At 38.3% G+C, this 22,910-nt stretch overlaps 1 protein-coding gene across 1 annotated transcript in view; it reads right to left on the bottom strand.

Moving 5' to 3' along the window:
- The window catches only part of FAM171A1 (family with sequence similarity 171, member A1), a 50,691-nt gene that overhangs the window by 12,041 nt on the left and 15,740 nt on the right, over positions 1 to 22,910 (bottom strand). Inside the window, exons 6-8 of the mRNA XM_010084045.1 lie at positions 18,094 to 18,186; positions 12,176 to 12,334; positions 7,204 to 7,380 (exon numbers count right to left, since the gene is read on the bottom strand). Coding sequence (XP_010082347.1) covers positions 7,204 to 7,380; positions 12,176 to 12,334; positions 18,094 to 18,186 — 429 coding nt within the window. The remainder of the gene's footprint in view (positions 1 to 7,203; positions 7,381 to 12,175; positions 12,335 to 18,093; positions 18,187 to 22,910) is intronic.

The following is a 22,910-nucleotide window of genomic DNA, read 5'->3' as shown; positions in this document are numbered from 1 at the left end:
TGAAAATAACTTCCTAAAGCATGTTCTGACATACACAAATTGTAGCTTTTCATTCTATCAGCCAAAAGCTGCTTATCAGATTTCTTCTCCCAACCAAAAATCACCTCTAATCTGCATCAGCATGGGAAGTTTTACTACAAAAGCGTGGATTTTTGGGTGTTAGTTTTTTTCATTTTCTAAAAAGCTAGAAGTCACTGAAAGTGGAAGTTGAAAAATTCCTTCCTAAATATTGGTAGAGATTACTCTCCCCCAAAACACATGGGTTTAAAAATTCACAGTATTTAAGTAAATATTACAATTTTGGTTTTGGAGTTGCTAGGCAACACCAAAAAAGAAATGTCCCTGCTCTGAGCTCATACTGTCATTATTCTTCCACTCTTACACAATTTGTTACACAAGCCTTCCAGGGCTAAATCCTGCTACTGATTCAGCAGCAGCACCATTATTTAGTATACTGTAAGGGAAATTTTTTAACATCATACCTTGAAGATTTTTGCAAGGAAGTCTAACAGTTCAGTTTATTAGAAGTGTCTCAGAAACTGTAGTTTTTGCTATCTTTACTCATTTTTCCTCTTAAATCACCTGTCAAGTGTTTAACAAAAGAACACACCAGTTTTCATTATTTAATAATTTTAATTACATCTGGGCAGAAGGCAGGGCACATTGTCCAGAGAACTGCTTGCTCTCCTTTTGGTCCCCTCAGCATTTCCTTCCAGAATGCCAGAACAGAAGAGACTCATTAAAGAAAATGACTTCCATATGTAATTACTGGTTAATAATTATATTTCAAAAGGGAAAGCTTAGTTATGTTTGCTGGACCACCATCAATAGTTAACAGTGTACGTGAAAGATACTGCCTTTAATATTCGCTTTATCACATTATTAAATCACGTTCAGTCAGTTATTGACAAAATTATTAGAACAAGTAATAAATAAAAGCACAAGGCAATTCAAAACACTGCATGCCTTTTCCTTCATTCAGCCTCACATCACACTCATGTTCAGTTTCTATGTTTCAATCTAGAAGTGGAAGCAGATGCACACTAGGATATGATCTACCACCCCAAGGCCACAGAGGTAGGTTGTCCCAGGTCTTCCTTGACCTCTTCCAGCCCCACCCAGACACTTCACACTCTTGCTCTATGCACTCCTCCCTGTATTTCCATTGATCTCCAAGTCCTGTCCAACTCAAGCAGCTGCACAAGGACAGTAGTCTTTTCTGCACTTCCTGAAATTTTGATGCACACCTTCCGTAGGTGAAGATACAGGGCCATCTCCACGATACACTGTTTAGTCCATTATCAAAATCTGTTCCCAAAAGGCATACTATTTGTTTCCAGTTTTATTTTCTTGACCACATAATAGTAGATTATTTGCATATATCACTACACTTTAGCATCAATCTGATTCCTTCAACATCCTCTCAAGCTCCACCATCATGCCATACCATCTGCTTTGCCACAAATGCAACTCAGACAGTATATGAAATAGGCAGAGGATCAAACAATCCATTCACACCAGTTTCACACGTCTAAGCCACAACATCTATTTTAAAAACAACATACATATTAACAAACAAGCACAACTGCCTCCTGTGATCCACTCACTACACCTCTCCAGAGTAATCATGATAGTGAGAACGTACCTCCATGAGCTACACTGTGAAGCACTGGAGGAAGAGCTTTTTTTCCTTTCAATGCTGAGGTCTGTCTACTACTCTGCAATTATATTTGCACCTATTATGTAGACATCATATATGGTAAAAAGCTGGGTTTTATAGCTGCCATTTCTATGGCAACACACGAATTACAAAATTCTTTGAGAGCAGTTAGTTAAAAATCTGTATTCCTCCGTGTATTTAGTCTTTAAGAATAATTTAACCTTCATAGCTGAGATAAAAAATGAAGTAAAAATCAAATTGTCAAGGAACTTGTAAACTACAGAAATAGTGTAACTACAAACTTCGCAGAGGCTTGGTTCTCTCCTTGCAATTTGCAAATAAATCTCCATATTACCAGGGAATCTGATCTAGAACCATATGTTTTGGATCTGATCATATTAAGTTCAAACTCTGGGGGGCAGGGTGTGTGTTTTCCTGAACACGTCTATGTCTCACACGTAGAAAACCCAGGAAAACCCATGGAGAAGTGCATGAAGGCCCAGGCCAGGCGCGCAGCTGCGTGTAGTCCAAATGCCGGCCATCTATCCAAGTTCAGAGGCAGGTACTCATGCCCAGTGTCATATCAAGCAACAGACAGCAAAAGGTTTTGTTAAATGATTATCTTCTGTCTGTCATGCAGTGTATGAATGTGGTGGCAATAAGTTAGCCGAATTCACAACAAAATGGAAGACATTTTACTTTTACACCATGAAAATATAAGTCAGTCTTTTCTTTGGGCAGATTATCATTGACACCTAATGGGAAGCTTAAATCAGAGACTTTTACAAATAATCTTATTTACAAATAATGTGCCGTGAACTAGGCAGGTAGATGTACAGTAACCCACTTACATTTTTTGCCTGACAGTAGCTGTCGCTCTCCCTACAAACATTATGGACAAAACCCAAACATCATTTCACCCCCATGAAATACAGCAAAACCATACTGCAGTAAAGTTTAAGTAGGGACTGATACAATTTATACATAAGTATATTCTCATGACTTCTTTTGAGTGCAGAAAAGATTATTTTCATTTTGCTGAGGAAAGAACACCAGGAAATTCTGACTCTACAAAAATCAATGGAAATTTTACCACTGAAGGCAGGACGTCACCCAGAAAAAGTAAGTACCAGACTTTCAAGTGTATTTAGAAATCTATTATGGCATTAAATGAGAAAGCATTGACCAAGCACAGCAGAGTACATAAAGTATTGTGCTTTATAAAGCTATAAAGATGGTTCCCCAAGATACTCTTCTCCATATTCTGCCATCACTTTGCATTAATACATGGTTGAGATTTCAGGCACTGGGGAAACATTCTGCTCTGTGAAGAAGCTAGTAATTTAAAGACAACAAGGTCACGTCAAAGATGTACATGAAGTGTTCAGGGAGGAGGAAGAACAGAGAAACAGTAGTCTCAACTTCATTTACACATAGTTCACAAGAAATAACACATTTTAAGGAGGAGGAGCAAAAGGGTAGAGGTTTAACCCCTTCACTACAGAGTCCTTTGCCACATAAGGATGAAAACAGTGTTGAAAATATTTTCCTGTTATTCGGTGGGATTAATAAACTAGCAGATGCATTGACATTGTCACTGAAAAATAAATCCAATTTCTACATTATGAATTCTGGAATATTTGTTAATATTTAAGTCCTTCATACAGATCTAGATGTGGATCTAGAGGTCTAGGCGCAACATGGGATAAAACTGAGGACTTAAAATGGAGAATGCTAGTCTTACAGTTTTGCTCACTGAATTAAATGAAAAACAGGCACCTTAACATAAAGCATAAACCATTTAAATGGGGGCAGAGGAGAATACAGCTGAGCAAGTGCTGTGTTATTCAGCCCAGCTGGCAGGAGTTGGAAACCATACAGGAGGTACAAAGTTTCATTTCTTCTGGGACCTGTAGTATTCATTTCTGACTGAAGAGGACAAGGCTAGAAATAGGTCTTGGACAGAAATATGGTATCCAAGAATAAAAGAGACTTATTATATTGCTGTAAATCCTACTGACATAAAGGCAAATATAGAGTGAGGAAGTAATGATCCCAACCATTTGTTTACAGATAAACAAAAAAAAAAGAAAAAAAAAAAAAAAGGTTTTTCAGCCCCTTCAGATTTTGAGGAAAACAAGACAGCACTTGGGAAAAAAACAAGGACAAGAACCCAGAAAACCCCCTGAGCAATCCTGATTATAAAAATAAGAATCCATCTCTCTTCATGTTCAAAGTTTTAAGTGTGTGCTACGAAATAAAACCCCTACAGTTGTGTGAAACACAAGAGAAATGGGTATGTCAACAGCATGGAATGATTAAGTTGCGTGTTAGTGTATATGTCTCCATAACATCAGTGCATCTGTGCCTATTACTACCAACACTAAGCAATGCTGTAGAGAAAGGTGGTGGAGTGCATCTCCAACACAAGAACAAGGTTGGACACATTCATTTATCCTAAAACTTCTCCAGGGCATAGTTAGTTGCTTATCATTTTATTACTTATTCAAAAAGGTATTACTGCTTTAATTTGCTTGCTGTGCACGCAGGGTAGTAAGTTTTTTTTGTAATGAAAAAAATCTCTGGAACAGTATAAAATAGATGGAACAGATTGTCTTATTTTGACGTCAGCCTGCTTCTTCTGGCTGTGTGTTTCATCAGTGTCAATGGAGCCACCCTCAGCCTTAAGTAGACTATGCTGCTTCTCCCCCTTCTCTCCCCAGTTCTCTCTCAAGGACAGAAACCGTGGTAATGAAAATACAGATTGTTTATGGTAAACATCCTAAAAAGCTATTCATTATTTTTGGCTCACATAACACGCAAATATGTGTAATTTCTGTAGAAACTATGAAAATCTCCACTTCCAATCAGAAGCCACTGGATTTATATTAGTAAATCATGATTTCAGCAAAATGTATGCGATTCTAAGGTTTAAAACATACTTGCAGTATTTCTGTCCCTTCTCCACTCCCTCCTCTAAAAGTGAAAAGTATTTCTGCTTTTTAGAGCAGAAATTATACTTCATTCAGTAATGACAACAACCACATGGCCTCTGAACACAAATAATGGCTTGCATGAACGAGTACCCACTGTACTATCAATATGCTAGAGAGAAGCGCTGCATTATTGCCTGGTAACAGTCATAGCTTTCCATCTCTGGCATTTACCCAATTTTCAGAAATAGATGTGAAAATTTAAGCCACCAAAAATCTATTAAGGAGAGACCACAACATAACTAGCACTGAAAAAAAGACACTCCTGAATTGAAAGACAAAATTAGAGTAATGAGGTTAGAGGTCCTATCCTGACTAGGCACAGATCTGGCAGTGCAAATGGGTTACAACAACTTATTTGCCAGTTAAAGATTTCTCCAGCATGGAGCCATCCCAGTCATCCATTCTTCTCCCTTCACAGTCCAAGCACAAAAGGGATGGGAAACGACAGGGTACCACCACGTTCATGCTACGTACAGCTAGTTTGACAGCCCTTAGGGTGCTAATGTAGCCTGCATAAGATAAGAGTGGCCGCTCTATTTATTATATCAGGCTACTCTTAATTTAAATTGGTTGGGATGTGGCCAAAATTCTGCTAGAACTGGCATGCTGCAGTCAGGGCTTAAATGTATCTTTGTTCAACATCTTTGGTTGCATGGAAAGATGCTTTCTTCAGCTCAAGTGTGAGCTGGAGCCTACGCATGACATCTTCAATACCTTCCTCTCCATGGCTTTGTGAAGCCAAGTGGCCTGTCAAAGGCTCATTTTGTTCAGTGGTCCTCATGCTTTCCCCTCCCAATAACACAAGTGCTCCAGCAGTTTGTCATGAAGCAAACAAGGTTGGACTTGTCTCAAGATTGGGAGCCTTAAGCTTGCAACACTAATTAAGTAACCCATATTGATCTATACTAATAAATACTGCACGCAATAGGGTAACTAGCTCTTTATATACAAAAGTAAAAACCATAATCCATACTAAGAGAGAGCTTTTGTGGCCCCACCACAGGGGCATGGAAATTTGGCCATAAATGAGAAAGCTCCATAATCAAAATCAGAACCATTTCACTAGCAGTGAGGAACTGGCAATGAGGCAGGCTGCAGCTATAACACAGCTGACAGGAAGAGTTGGGGATGGACTGCTTCTTTTAGAGAAAGTAAACGTGAGTCAGTCTTCTGTGTCTTTTTTTTTTTTTTTTAACAAGGGAAAACAAAATAGTTTTTAGAATCACAAATCAAAACCAGTTTCAGTAAGAATGTAGAGAAATTTACTGCCAGGGCACCACAGGAAAAAGTGCCATTTCCACAGCTAAGGGAAACACCGAATCCATTAATTGTGCTCTTTTTCTACTCAATTTTATATCATATTCAAGTTTATTCTTAATTAAATCCTACTGCTTTACTCTCTAATACAGCCAACTTCTGACAAGAGATTTATAGGCATGCTATTTCAAAATACATCACCTTTTTCAGCAAACAGAGGCAGGAAGGAAGCAAAAATGTTATCCCCCCTCCCCTCCCTTCCTCCAACATGCTGGTTTCATGCTCGTTGCTCTACTTCTGGATGTGATCATAAACTGGCTCAAAACATTTGCCTTGCAGTGACAAAACCCCACCGACTGTCCAGGCAGATCCACATTTCTGGCTCCTTTTTCTTCCTCTCTTCCTCACAGCTTCTACCTTTCTCCCCTTCCATTCTTCTTTTTTCACTTCTTTTTCTTAACAACCATCTGGTAGATACTGGAAGGCACAGTGCAATAACTGAAAGGGAATCACCATGACAAGACTTACGTACCCCTTAATCCTTTACACTGCGGAGGTGTAAAGGCCAGCATGGTATACCAGCTAGCAATGAAAAAACAAACCAAAACAAAAATAGAGAACTTAAACCACATATTTCTGGAAAAAATCCTATTCACAATAGCAAATGTTATCCTGCAATGTAAAAAACTGAGTGCATTTTACAGCTTATGTTGATTGGTCATTCTGTCCTTTCAAAATACTCCATGGATTTTGCTTGCTTCTATTTTTTTGTTTTTAAATCATTTACCTGTACTTTCCTTCTTCATAGTATTAGTTAATCTCAAAGTGATTTACAAAGGAAGTCAGTATTACGTTTCCTATCTGACAGGCAGGAAAACGAGTTAGAGACAAGAGACTGACCAAAGGTCAGATAGCTGGCTGCTGGCAAAGATAAGGCTAGTTTCCATTTCTCCAGACTTCCAATTCAATGTCACAGTGAATATGTCTCTCTGCTTCTGTCTCTGGGTGAAATAAAATTCTCTCAAGGTAGGTTTTACATAAAGTATTTAATAATTGCAAATGGTACATTTACAAAAAAATTTGTCTGGAAGTGGCACACAATGCTACTCAAGTATATTTGCAGATATATATTACTTGATTAATAAAACTCGGACTTCTCTCTTTTTAGAGAGAAAACAGATTTCTGTACACTCCAGTTAAGACCTCACTATATTAACATAATAAATACAGTGACACATTAGTTTCAGACAAATTAAGCCATCTAGGGAATCACCATTAGATGTTACCTACCAAATTTTTGGTCAAACCTCCATGCTGGAACGTGTGCATTGTGCTTCAAGTTGCTGTTTGTTGGCAGAGGCACTGTTACATAGATGGGGCCATTCACGGCGATTGGAGTCCCATCGCTGTTGAGGAGATGAACACTGACTGCAGTGACGGGGGTGAGGTCATACCTAGTGCTGTTTCCTCCTGAGAGAATGAATGAACATTGCGACTACAGAATTTCACTGAATTTAAGATACACCCAGGTGGTTCAACGCTGCAGTACTGGACCAACACACTTCCCAAGGGATGGTAGTAGCAATCTTCCCTACCTCACAAAATTGACCACAACCAAGACATCTACACTTCTGGATTTTTCACAAGAAAACTACAATGCAAAAATCTCCTGCATATATTTTCTCATCTTTATTCATCTTAAACTAAATACGTGAGTATCGAAGCCATAATCACAGATAAAAATATATCTCACAAGCCTTTATTTGTATAAGCCCGTATCATAACTAACAAACACCCAAACATGCAGTGATACTGCAAGGATTATTGGTAGTATCTTCAAGAACGCCAGTATATATTTCCTTTGGCCTTTCACGGGAATAAACCAAGCTAAATGGATTATTAGGATGCACACTGTTATCTTCTTGTCTATGTAAGATAATTCTTTACTTTTAAACTGCACGCCAATGGACACTACTTCATGACAGCAAGATTAAAAAAAAAAGTTTTAATCCTTCAACTATTTAACCAAGTGAATCAATGACAGGGAAGAATAACAGAGACATATACGTGCATTCAGGGGAAAAAAAGCTTTAGGTTTAAAACCAAGAAGATCTGCAGCTCAAAACAATAGGTGTAGTGGTTTGAAACGGAGCTTCCAGTTTCGCAAGGAGCCTGAGCTGACCCAGGTCCATGCCGCTGCTAAGAGCAGCTGCAGCCCTTGAGCCTCCTTCACTGTGGCTCTGGGGATTCTGCAGATGCTCATCCTGCTGCGGCACTAATCTGAGAGAAGGGACAGGGGCACCTGGCTGGCAGAGAGCGGGGTACTGCCCATCCTGTAATCCTGTAAAACCACATTGGCACCCAGCAGTGCAGGTAGTATACCACCTGCTACTCCAAGACACAACAAGGTTAAAAAGGTGTAAAAAAGAAAACAAGGTTTAAGAAAGACAAAACTCCTCAAAACTCTGAATTTTAAATTCTTTTAATTTTGCAAGAGGCTCCAAACTGAAGACATGGAAAATAACTGGAAGTAACTTTGCACGTGGCTTATTTACTATAGCATCTACTCTGATGCACATTTTCCCCAGTTCTCAAGGACAGTGTCACTGTTGCACAGCTGACAGGCCAAGGATGGATGAAAGCACACGCAAGGGGCACACAAAATGCTTTGAACTACTGTGAACTGCGGAGCAGAAGCCTATCTTCCAGAAGGATTAAAGTGCTGAGAAAAGAGGCACTCTGACGGTTCCCATATAAGATAGCCACAGAAGAAACTGCGAGAAAAACCAGAAAAATAAGGTTTGGGAATTCAACTAGGGCATAGGGGAAGGTTCCCAGCATACTCGAGCATTAATATTACAGGCTCCAATGGTGCATAGTATCATCCCTTACAGCTTTAATGTACAAAGCAGAGAGATAGAGGACGGAACCAGTGGGGAAAAGGTTGTTCTTTATTCCTGATTGTTCAATCCACTGCCTCCGCCATGCACCCATAACTTTCACCAGATTGATTCCTGTCCCCAGGTCACTGGACTTGGGTCACTGAGTTTCTCAGGCTGGTATGAGAGAAACAAATTCCCATTGCTAAGTATCATAACCCAACCACATTCTGTCATATACAAAGTCCTAATGATAAAAGGTATAACTTCAGATTCTAGAAACATTAATATTAAAGATTAAATTATGTTTTACATTTTACTTATTTTTAGATGGTGAATGTTTTGAATTTTGCTGTCTTGATAAAGCAACCTGCCTAACACCTGTAAAAACGAGTTTTCAGCCCCAAAAGCAGCACTCCCATGGTGAAACACTGTTTGCATCTATTTACTTAAGAAGCACTGACACTTTGTTCAGTACTGAGTTGAACAAGTTATATTAGAAGATGAAAAAATTTCTGACATCCAGTGACCTCTGGTTAAGAAGAAATAATCCTTCAGTTTGCCATCTTGCACAGCATGTAAATGCTCATTAAAAAGATAAATTTTTCTCTTTTCTGTTGTGAAGGTTAATTAAAATCAGTGCTTATGAAACTCTCACATGCTATAAAACTGATAAACACATGCACAGATTAAGTGGGAATGGACTTCAATAAATGTCAGCTTTCGTTTATTTCTTGTCATATTTGACATCTGGTGACCTGTAAAGAGCTCTACAAGTAATCAGAGAAAAATCCACTGTGACTTAGACTTGACTCTTTATAAAGAAACAAACAGCCTACAAAACCAGCAGGAGTAATGGTTATTAGCCAGCTTGCTCCATTAATGCAGACGATGGAAAGTTTTGTTTAGTTTGGTTAAAAGGACAAGATTTTGTGAAACTATCTTACTGCTCTCCAACTAGTGATTAATACAAACAATAAGCTAACACTATACAGGCTTGTCACTACTTGCAGCTAAATTATTTGAATTTTTATGTTTGGAACATGCTGATTCATGCAATGAATTTTCACTGCTCCATATTACTACTTCAACACCCAGATGGGATTTTGTGAAAACTGTTAAACTCATAGAGAATAGGTTTTAGCTAAAACAACTGTAAAGTCATTCTGGATAAATACTAGCCAGAGAACTCAGCTGACTGAAACAAATGGGAGGACCTTTCCAAAACTCTACAGACATATTAAAAAAACAGTGAAAGAATAAAGGAGTAACGGAGGGGGAGGAGAGGTGGGAGATGGAAGAAGGTGCAGCGTTCGCAAACACTCCAAAATTTCACATGCAATTAACGCTAAGTTTTTTTTAGAATTCTACAATTTGTACGTATTTCCCTTTTTCTCTTGGGAGAAGAAATATTAAAAAATCCCCAGGAGATGGTGATCTAATTTTTTACTCCTTCAAAAGTTTTTTGAGTGAAATTTTCAACAAGTCACTTGGAGATGAAGAAAAGGAAGTCAATACAAGCTTAGAATTTTAAAGTTTTATGTTTCCACAGCAGAAGAAACTTCTACTAAAAACAGAGAATATTTCACCTATAGTACAGTGCACATACAAATATATTGTATTTGTAGTCTGTATTATACCATACTGAATACTACCGTGTTCAGAAAACAAAGCTCTTCTTAGTCTCTTAAACTCCATTTCCTTGCTGGTCATTTTAGTGTTTTGTGACATACTTTTACTTGAAGGCTAACACAAGTCAAATCCAGGCCCCTATGCTCAAGCAGGAAAGTTCCTGTCATGCAAGTGTACAGAAGACTAAAAAAAATCAAGGGTGCATTAATCTGTTTTGTAGGCTAGGAGGTAAAACAGGAGAAAGATGATGTCCTGGTTGTGCAGTTCCCAAGGGAGGTGATAATCTGAAATCTTGGCAAGACCTGTTTTCGTTAAATAAATGCAAGGGTGGAAAGCTGTGTTGCAGCATACTAAGGAAAGATTTGGGAGAGAGGAATCCCACACACATTGTCAACAGTTTGTTCAGTGGGTTTAAAGATAAAAAGAAAGGGGATGAGGAAGTAGACAGACGAGTGAGATCAAGTGCATTCCTTTGTTTTTAAAAAGATAAAAAGATAATTGATCATGTCTGAGTATGAAGAGCCAGAGAAAACTAAAGGTTGAAGATGAGAACAGGAAAATGACAAAGAAAGAATAAGACAGGATGAGATGTACTCACTGGAGCAGACAGGATTGGAGTAAGGTAGCAGCCACATTTCTAATTGTCATAGAAAAGGAGATATTCAGATTTCTACAAAGGGCAGGGGAAGTTTATTTTGCTTTTGTTTTTTTAAGGAAAAGCTAGCAAGCTCAGTACATACCATTTATACACACAACCTAGCATTCAAAGTCACCTAGATCAACACATCACAGGTAAATGCATCTTAAGAAACAGCAGGGAGGGACCTCAAGGGGTTATTCAGCCTGCTTCAAAGCAGGCTCAGCTATGCCTATGCCATCCTCACAGGTGATTGTCTAACTCTGTCCAACACCCTCAAGCAATTGATTCTACAGTTTAAACTATCATCACCACAGCAAGGTTCTCCTAATCACTAGCCTGAATCTTTCTTGCTGCACTGCAAGTCCACTGCTTGCTTTCTAACCCAACACGGACAGAGAACTTATTATTCTCCTTTTCAAACCAGTATTTTAAGAATTTGAAGACTTCTATGCCAAATTCTTCTATTTTTCTCTACACAACACCAATTATTTCAATCAAGACTAAATGAGAAGTGGAAGAAGAGTAACAGGCACTTACCATCACAAAAACGTATTACAGCTTTGAACTTAACACTGGTTGTGTTTCTACTATGAATTTTCATTGTTCTCCCTTTGGTGCTAGATAAATTCGTGCATTTTTGGCTGAAGCTAGATTCAAAAGTATTAACAAAGCCATTGAAACAACACTTAGCTGAAACAACAGAGTGTTAAATCCTTGCTATAGAGGCATTTTATCTATTTTTAGAAAAAAAACTGAACAAGAGTTCAATTGGCATCCTCAAGTTCTCTTTTGTCCCTTCACATTAATCCCCACTCTTGTACATGCGTGTGTGACACATTTGGAGACTTAGCTCTAAACTACAAGCGTAACAAACTTTGCTGATCTCCCAAGGCCAAGGAGTCTTCAACTTTGCTATCCAGGGGCCTCATTTAAGGGATAGCGGACCTTGCTCTCTTGCTTATTGGAACAGCATTTTGATAGGGAAGTTGAACCTACCACGTCTCCCAAATTTTAAAGAATGTTTGCCAGAATGGGGAATGGAAAAAATGATGGTCAAAAGTCAGTCCCTGAACCAATATGAAATCAGAAGAAAACCGAAGTAGTGGGTTACCTGTTCCATTTCCATCTAATCCCTGCAAATAAGGAAAACTGTCCACTTCCCAGGGTGAACTGGCTGCAGTCAGATATGCTGTCAAATCACTGTAGCTAGTGTTCTCTGGTAATTTCACAGATCTTCTCTGAAAGTGAACTTGTGGCTGAGTCCGTGCACCTAAAAAAATTAAAAGTTACTTTATATCCAAGGTGGGCAGAATGTTTAGGTGTTCATATTTATGGAGACACATTTACAGGTTTTTTTAAAATTTATAAATTGCAAGACAGAGACATCAGAAGGCTATTACGGAAGAGGGGGAAAACCAGTATTTTTACATTTACTTTGCAGTTGCCATTATTTTTCCCATGTATCACACAGCAAAATTGTGAAGGCACCTAATATCAGAAGCTTTTCTGACTATGTTATTTTCCCAGATCACCTCTAATTTCATTACATACCTCTTTTAATGAATATAACTGAAACTAAAACTGAGCTCAGAGGTAAGGTATGTGAAAGCTTAGAAAAACACCCAGTTCACCATATTTGTTTAAATTTTGTTTTTCCTAAAACAGCAAGATAAATGTAGTTTATACTCTTTAAAGTTATTTTCTAAGAGACAATTCTACCTGTAGTCCCAATTAACTTGTGCAATTTCTGTATTTAATTTTTATGAAGCTTCGGCCACATTAACTATCTCTAGTACTGAGATTAGACTCACTTTATTTAAATCACTGTATAAAAAGATTCATTTGACAAAGCGTGGATGACAAGAGGTTCCATATTTTCCCACGCAAACACCACATCTAAGCAGAACCAGATTGCTTGGCATGTAAGATTTCTGTCTTTTCCTCTGTCTTGTACAGTTTTAGTGTTTTTTTTCAAGATCACTAGGTGTTAATTTGAAGAATCTTTGCTGCAACATGATTTAAGTCTGTTTCATGTACTATGGCACTTTGTGTCTCATTTGAATCCCAGTTCATAAAGCCAAGAGTCTCTTTCAGCGGATGCTCACCGTTAATACTGTTTAGCAACACACAGCAAAACTCCATCTGCAAGTTTGTGTGTGCAAAACGCAAATTATTTTTTAAATCAAAAGCTTTTGTATTCTCCAGGGCTCATCTTGAATACTCACAGAACACTCCCCACACAGCACAAAAACAAGAGGCAAGCAGTTTTTTTCTTAATTCATATTTGACTACGCAGTTCAAAGATGTTAACTCAAAACAATTTTGCTTCTTTTCCCCTATTAGTTTCTGACAGCACTTTTAGGTTACATGTAACTTCACTGCAAGAAAGATTAAAGAGCTTCACTCAAGACTCCTAAGCTTTATAACTGCCAATGTCATTAACTGGGAGACTAGAATCTTTTCGTGCAGCATTTTCTAAGAGGAGCTCTAGCTATGAGAAAACATACAATTCCACAGAACTAATTTTGTATTGGCCAACAAAAATTGCTGTGTAGGTGGTCAATTATCACCAAAGAGCTGATCATTGTTCAGCTGTCATTTCTTCGGTAATTCTGCAAGAAAAAGCAATAACACCATTTTTTGGTTTTAATTTCTGAAACATTTAAATATTTACAGCAGGCTCTCAAGACTAGCAGTATCCTTAAGTGTTTAAGACAGTCATTAAACAACACCTGTATGATATGGGAAGAAATCTTCCTTGCCGAATTTCTACGTCTAAACGGAAAACAACGTAAAAGACTACATAAATTGACTGCAACAAACTTGGGGAAGATCTATCTCCTGTGTACTCTGCAATACCGTAGTCGTTTGCTGTATGTACCTCAGGGACAGATCTGCTCAAGCACTCAGGAACCTCTGACTGCACTGCTGGGCGGGCTCCTCCGGCCCGCAGGGATCAGCGCCCACAGTAACAAAACAGAAAAACAAAACATAACAAAGAAACTGACATTAGGATTATCACTAGCAGCTCAGTGTACAACTGTAGGATTTTCTGCTGTCTGAATCTTTGGTTAAAACTAATTATTCAAGTTGCTAAGAACTAGTATTATATTTCTGAATAATAAGATTTAAAACCAAAGTAACTGTTGTTGAGCCTGTAACACTGTAATTTACGGTGAGGCTCTGGTGTTTTCTATTAAAAATTGGTTGTTTTGTAGCACCGGGAGAGCCATGAGATGCAAATTTTAACCAGATAGGGAGGACTCAGGAAGCCAACCTCAGTTTCTTCAATCCTACAGGCAATGTAAAGCACTCCTATGACTAAGCCCCAAACCTGGCAGCAATCAACTCGGATAAAATTTTTAAGATAGAAGAAACAGCTTCCTCCATAGATAGTGCACATACATACAATACATCAGTGCAGAGTAGTTAATTCACACCCTAGACTAACAAACTCCTTGATATTGATATCCACCCGAAACCTGCCCCTCAGCTCACCTCCTCTCTTAGCTCCTCAGCTGGGTCTCCCCAAACCCACCAAGAGACTTAAAAGGGGCAGAAGATCAGGAGCTACCAGCAAAAGGCTTGTGAGGGAGGCAGCTATCAATGCTTTCGTCTTCTCTCACCACCTTGTTTTTTAAGACAGTCCAAAGTACTCCTTTAGCAGAGGTCATTAAGCATTCTGGGGCTTGTTTGGGAACAGACTTATTGGAGGGAATTGGAAATGGTACAATGGAGAGAAAGACTTTTACTGACCAGACTCTTAAGAGTATTTTTCCACAAGTCACCACTTGCCGCTGGGAGTAGATTATTACTGTTTCTTCTGTTATTGAAGATACCCAGTTTTGACTTACAAAACCCAAATGCATTCAAGTATAAAATTGGCATGTGAGCTCCCTCCCCTTGCCATGAGGGGTGCCTTGGTTTCAGCTGGGACAGAGTTAATTTTTTTTCATAGCAGCTGGTAAGAGGCTATGTTTTGTATTTGTGCTGAGAAGAAGGCTGGTAACATACTGATGTTTATAGTTGCTGCCAGGATAATCAAGGACTTTTCAGCTTCTCTGCTGTTCTCATCTGCAGGTGCCAGAGAAGTGGGGAGGGAGCACAGCCCCAATTATTAGCCTAGGATTTGACCTTATGTTTAAGATTGAGACCCAAATTGGCCAATGGTATATTCCACATCATAGACATCATGCCATAATAAGAGAGAGAGAACTTCAGGCAATCCTTACTCTCTGGGTTGCCCCTCTCTTGGGGTCAGCCCTTGATCTCTTAGTTGCTGCTTGTTCTCTCGGACACTCAGACTCTTACGTCTTTTCTGAGATTGTGGTTTCTGGACTCTCCCTGCTCCAAAATCATCAACCAAGAACAGGCTGAACCTTGGTCATCAGATGGTGAGCAGTTTCATGGTTATAATTAATATATAAAAATATACAAATACATAGATTACTGTTATTATTATTTTCTGTTTTGCTGTAGTTTAGTTATTAAATTGTTCTTATCTCAACCCACAAGTGTCTTTTTCCTTTACCCCTTTAACTGTCTCCCCCATCCCCCAGAGGGGGAAGGGTGAATGAGTGGCTGTGTGGTGTTTGCTGCCAGCTGGGTTTAAAACCACAACAGGGGAAGAACTTCTGAGCACTGATCTTATCTTCTTTAAACATCCCCTTGTCAACAGACTGGCCATGATTCAAATGCCATCAGCTCCAGTTTGCCAGCATGCAGCTGAACATGCAACCACCTCAAGGAGGTCCTGTAAGGCATCTCCTGCCATGCTGGATGTGCGACTTGTGGCACCACACCAGTATTTGAGCTTCAGTCTATGAAGTAACATCAGAAGTATAATGAATTTGTGCTCTGATTGCTCATATGTCACAGGCAGACAGAGGGTACCAGTACAGCGCCCATCGACTGAACACTGAACTTCAGCTCATCACTGTGCCAATATTAAATAACATAAATGACCCAGAGGCTGGCAAGCTCCATCCCTCGCAATTACGGACAGAGCGCAGCAGTGGATTGTAATGCCATCATGAAAATTAAGCTGGTTGCATCAACTCAGACAAACATCTCAGTTCCATAGTAAGTCCCTTGCTCGATTAATTATTCAAAAGCAATTGGTAACTTATTATACTAGACAGGCCTTTCTTTCCCTTTGACTGGTGCTTCAAACACCAGTGTTCCCAGTCTGTTCCTGGTATAATGAGTTTGTTTTGCTCTTGTTTTTGCACTAAGGTTACTCCTGATCAGTTCTCTTCATAAAAGCTCAAAGTCACTGGGAAATAAATTGGAGAAGTAACAGAGAAAAACTAGGTCACAAGGATTTTGGATCAAGACTAGAAAGGCTCCATTCAAATGCTGGTACAATATACAGGCTGCCTTTCATTTAAGTTTCATCACAAGAGAATTCCCAAGAAAAAGAGCGTGGGCTGGTCCCATAAAATTGTTTTTACTGTGCAAGACAAAGAGTCCAAATTCCAACTCTTAGAATACTATGGGTACCGTTTTCTTCCTTTATCCTCTTTCTCTGCTACACCAGCAGAACCAGTTATACTATTCTAATTTAAATATGTTTGGAACGCTCTAGATCAGTTCACTGAAGGGAGCAAGACTATGTAGAAAATATTTGTAAGTGCCACTTGGCTGTTAATGTCCCTCTAGCCCTTTAAGATCTCCTGCTTTTTTTGAAGAAGGGAAGTAGTAAACATGAAAAGATTGTTCTTTTTAAGTTAATTGCACAATATTAGCATATTGGCATAAGAATAAAAGTATTTAATACACCATGCTCACAGAATACTGTGGGTAAACAATGCTTCGTGTTTTGTGCAATGGAATCCCTTGTGGTTTAACACAATTCACCGTCCATCTAATTTATCCCATTAGATAATGTCAGCTCTCAAATTGCAGAATATACATACAGCAGCTGTGCTGTTCTCCAGCTCCTTCTGAGTGTTCCATCAGCTACTTAATCTGTTTAGTGTTTTTTCAGCTCCAGTCATATCTAGTGCTATCATTAATGAAAAGCCTGTTGTGTCTGGATGGTTTCTAACTGTAAAAAAAGATGTCAGGAAGGCATCATTGTATTATATTCCCTCAGATAAAACAAGGTTATCTTAGAATATTATTGTAAATAGTATTCCTCTGTTTATTAATTATCTGTTAGTTTAAAATGATAGTAATCATAATACATGTGAATAAGACACAGTTTATGCATAATAAGAGTGTTCATTCACAGGAAGGACGTCCCCTTGTTTTGGTTCAAAGTATCTTTAAAAACTTCTGTTCTTTTGTTAACAGACTTACCTCAGCTACCACATCAATTGGGCTAAGTTAGGTTCAGATGCCTAGGTCAGATGAACATTTCTTTACCGTGCAATTTAGAAAACACAGCATTCATCTGACACTACAGTTGCTTTAACTTCTGTGTTTGTATTAATGAAAAAGTGATTCAAACTTTATTCTTTTAATGCAATGGGTTTCATCCTGTAGTATGTGGGTTTGCAGGCAATCTGATAAGGGCTCCACAGGAAGTAATTGAGAAAAGCAAGATTATGTAAGGTACACAACAATGCAGATATGAGAATTTTTTTAGTTTTTCTATGCCATAAATTTCTAAGGCATTCACAGTAGGAAGCAAGAAACAAAATAAAACCAGATAAAATTCTTAGACCAATAAGAACAGCAGAAAATATTTACTGCAAGGATGGTTAAATGAGGGTAGATGAAAGAAACACCCAACAGATAGCAAAAGAAATTTAATCTCTAGCTCTCAAATGACACACTGAAGTCCAAACTTATTTATTACCAAGTAACTTTATTTCCCTAGTCACAGCAGTTATGGATGAATTTAGCTATTAACCAATTTGGTAAAACAATCCCACAGAGGAGCATTCTTCAGGGAACTCAGAGGAACTCCACACAAAATACAAGTCTCACCCATGGGACAGTGTTCAGAAAGCACCGGGCTGTCCACATTTTTGTTTAAAGTGTCATTCAAATTTCAATTCTGGCTTCCAAAAACCAGCATACCTTGAAATCCTGAGACTATCTGGACTACATCATCATAGACCATTAGAGTAGCTGAACGTTCAGGAAGAAGGCCGAGACTCAGTGAAGAGAACACTGTGGGAGAGAAGTGGTTTAAGTGGGATGTATTTGAATTCTTACAAACATAACTCAACAACAACAGCACTTACTTTTTTCTAAATTTTTGCAAAAGCAGGCCACCCAAACTATTACAATAATACTTTATACATGACAGAAACCATGTGCATTTTCTAAACCAAATAATTAAATTGCCAGGGTAATTATTATTGAACTAAACATTACATTTGATGCTTTGACTCCTGATAAAGTCATGCATGGTAGCTCAAAGTACAGAAGAGTGCAGTGGAAAGCAGGGTTTCAAGTTATAATTCCCAGCTCTGCAGAAAGACTTGTCATTACATAAAGAGGAGTGAAATGCTAACTCAGTCTGACTGAATTATCTTTTCTGCAAAACAGTTATACTTCCTACTTCAGGAACATTTTAATGAAATTTAAATTTAAATACTTTGAGATGCTTACATAAAAAGTTATAGAGAAAGGCAAAGTATGATGAATAAGTCTGAGTAATTTGCTTTAAAATACAGCATGTTCTTACTGAGTCACCACCCATACTACAGAAGTGCTATATATAGCAGAACTACCGTCATTCTACCAGTGGTGCAAAAGGGGACAGATAAACAGTATTTGCTGCAAGAAATCTATCTGCAAGGGCCTCCCCTGCCACTGGGTACTGACATTCCTTACAGGGGGATGTGTAGGTATGCACACACATCTTTGGAGAGTAAAGAACATTATATAATTTAATTACAAATTTTTCAGATCCAGAAGACCAGAAATACGTATGGAATTAGCCATTAACACCCATCAAAACAGTGAGTAGATCCGCTTGCAGTCCATGCATGGCTTTCAAAGATAGAAGGAGAGGAGGAGATTAATGCAGTCTAGTAATTTTTGGTAACTGGGCAGCATCTCACATTTTCACCTGGAAAGTATTAATCTCATTTTGAAGTGACCACAAGCTGAGGAAGATATTTCCAGAACTGATTAATAAAAGAACAGTACCAGCTCTTCTTCTGATTTTTGGGAGATTTTTAAGTTTCCTCTAAATTAATACGTATTACTTGATCCAAGAGACCACACAGATGTTAGAAATTTTTCCCCAGAGATGTTAGAAACCAATCCCAAGACTGTACACTCTTTCTGTTTTAAGAAATCTATTCCCCCTTTAAAGATCAGAAATTTTAGTATCTGGGAGAAATACAGGAGAAAGGAGAATAAACTTAAGAGAAACACACTGATAAGAACCATAATGTAGAAGATGGTCTTAACAGTATATAACAGCATTAGAAAAACTAAAATAAAAAAATCATGTTATTGTAATTACAGCTGAGAATTTTCTTTCAAATGCTTTACATGTGAAACTGATCTATACACCAGACAACATAAGTAAGAGTGCCTACTGTGTAAGTAGCACTAAGGCCACAATTACAAAATTAGTTTGTCTTTACTCCAATAACTTAATTTCTATGAAGAAAGCTAATATAATTCAGACATCCTGGGGAGCTCAATACAATAAACCCTGCCAACATCTTGTTCCATATATGCCAGACTATAATGCATATATAACCCCTAAACTTCCCTTGGACTTGTCTGCACAATCTTTTCTCAGCAGGACAAAGGCAGAAAGTCAGTTTTTAAGGCCAGAAGGCTGACTATGATGATCTGGTCTTTCTGCTGTATAACTACAGCCTTCCTTGAATTAATTATTGCTTCAGATCCAATAGCTGTGCTTAAACTAGAAAATACGTTGTAGAAAAACAATCCAATTTTCTTTTAAAGGTGTCCAATGCCGAAGACTACCCCACAACATGAATGTTCTAGTAAATAATTATGAGGGCAGTTAAACTATATGTCTTTCTACCCATCAAAATTTATTGAGGTTAGACTTCCAGCCATTTGATCTTCTTTTTATACAAGCCTGCTAGACAGAAGAACTCTCTCTTACCCCTTTCCTGTTCTCTATGCAGGTACTGATGGACTATGATCAAATTACCCCATGAACTTTCTCTCTGGTGAACAAAATAAATTAAGCACTTCCAGGTCTTTCCCTGTAAACTGTATTTTCCAATCTTTTAATCACTCCTCATATAACCCTGCAGTTTCAAACATTTTTCTTGAAGCATATATCCAGAACTGGACACACATTTCTGTGAGTGGCTACACTGAGGACAAGTTCTGAAATACCATACTCTGCCTTCTCAGTCTTTACCTTATTTTACAGCTACGGATCAGACTACTCCTCTTTCTTGCAGTGCTGCATTGAGGGGTTATTTTCAAGTGTTCATCTACCATGTCTCACATCTTCTGCAGAGTCACTGCTTTCCAGTGACTCCTCTCCCAGAAATACCACGAGCATCCTCTGCTAGAACTACATTTCACTGCAGTGAATACCACAGTTTGCTTTGACTGACCCTACCAGCTAGTCTGAACTGTGCTGCCTCAGCAACTTCCCTCGCTTCATTGCACACACATCTCCAAAAATGTCTTCTTAAATACGGACTACCACTCACAAATTTTTTTTCTTACAAATTATTTACAAGGAAAAATATATGCATAGCTAAGAGCAGAGAGAAGTGCACATCTTCCATCATGAACACGTCAACAACTCAAGTGACGTTAAATTAATGAACTGTTAATAAGTGGAGTCATGGCTCTGCTGATAAATAGGTTAATGGAAAAAGAGATCTTAATCTTTTCCTCCTACCATTTATCACTATATAAACAACTAATCCTCCTGCATAATAAGACTTAAAGAGTTATTAATTATTTTGGTTAATATAAGAAAAGTTCATTTCTGCCTAATTATGAGAAAAGAAAACCCTCGATGCTTACTCCTGCTATTACGATAATATCACAAGTTCCATGGCTGCACAGCTTTTCAGCATGAGATTGTAACTAATGAACATTGACCGTGATGGAAGAATCGTGATCCTTTGGCTAAGTCTATTACAGCACTTTAAACATTACCACCCTACAGCTTTCAAACCTACTCCCCACTTGTGGTTATCATTTCCACATTGAGGTGTTTGAAGTAAATGTGTCCATACTTCATTCACCACAACACACAGGACAGCACATTAGCTTAAACCAGTGCTGTGGGTGGACTGCTGCTCAGAATGGCGTATCTGCTTTGTGGCTTGACAACTACTTGTACTGTTAAAAAGCATTTTTGGGAAATGAGGATCCCACCGTATGCACATGCCCAGAGTGCACACTGCAAAATCAGGATTTAAATATGCTGCCTGTTCCCCAATATTCAATCTGGTTAAAAATAACAGCAGCAAAACTCCCATGGATTTCAAAACTTCTGTATTGTGCTGGTTCCAAGCACGACAGGTATTTAAATACAAACAGCTCTTGGAAAGTTTATTTTAAAGACTATAGGCATCTTAGCTAATACAAAAAATAACCGCCTAGGTATTTTGGGCCTGAACTTTCATGTCATGTCCCTCTCAAGGAGTAATTCAAAGAACAACCCTATTAAATTTACATGGGGCATATCAAGTTGTAACTTGTTGTTTCTTTAATCAAAGAAAGGATTATGTTTAAGGTACAGAAAGCGAAAGAAAGGATTCTACTTCAAATTAAATCAATGGCAAACTATCTACCAGTTCAACGGGGGAAGATCAGAGGTGAAAGGAATCTATTTTCTGAGTTAAGCTCACATTTCAGCCGTGGAAATAAAGATTTTGTGGAAACTGTATAACATTACTGCTCTTTAAACTTCAATGACTTACCAAAACAATAATGCCATGTTTGATTCCCTTCCCTCAAAATCAATATTTAAGAAAAAGCACAAAACCTAACCAAACAAACTCCAGACCCTGGAAGAGTAGGTCACATTCAAAAGATCTAGAATACACGTCAGAAAGATATGAGACACAAGGCAAGAAAAGGTTCAGGCAAGATAAGGTTATTGCATGCTTTAATCGTACAAGATTGTGTCTTAACGAAGTACATGAAGTATGCTGAAGAAGCTGCACTTCATCTTATTTAAACAGAAAAAAACATAATGGAAATTTCTAAACAGAGTCACAGGACAATTATATTTGGAAGGGACTTCTGGACATAGCTTGCTTCAAGCAAGCAGGGGGTGTCCACCTGAGTTTTGAATATCTTTTAAGACAGAGATTTCACAACCTTTCTGGGCAACATGCTCCAATCTTTCACTATTGCTGCTGGAAAGAGTTGTTCCCTTTTATTTATTTGAAACTCTCCTTGCTGCAACTCATTTCAGTTGCTTCTTATTCTTTCACTATGCACCTAAGAGCCTGGCTTTGACTTCACTACAGCTCCATTTAGTATCTGGAAAGTGTGGCAGAATACAGTTGGGGAAATGTGGAAGAAGTCAGTCTATCTCATCTGAAGCAAGTGAACGCAAATAAGTAAAGAGCATGTTGAAATGCCCAAAGCATAATTCTGGGTTTGAAGAAATTCAAGTTCCTTTCCCCATCTGAAAATACATTTGCTGCTTGACCTTGTGGCAAGTCAAACAGTCCCTCTGGCTATGTTGATATTAATAAATAAAATGGAGCCAAGGCATGGGATTGAACATTGCCCTATGATAATTTATACTATTCAAATATTAGTGCACTTAAAATCTGGCATGGCTTTTGTCTGGGCTAATTACCAAATCTGAGGTGATATTTAGGTATGATTCGGGTATAATACAAGCCTGGGACCATTCCCAAACTACTTGGAACCTAATTGTGGCTGGGGATTAGAGGAAAGGCAGATGA

Source organism: Pterocles gutturalis, unplaced genomic scaffold, assembly GCF_000699245.1.
Source record: "Pterocles gutturalis isolate BGI_N339 unplaced genomic scaffold, ASM69924v1 scaffold22955, whole genome shotgun sequence".
NCBI classification, from domain to species: Eukaryota; Metazoa; Chordata; class Aves; order Pterocliformes; family Pteroclidae; genus Pterocles; species Pterocles gutturalis.
The sequence above is the reverse complement of the archived record's forward strand: the minus strand, read 5'-3'. Positions and strand labels throughout refer to the sequence as shown.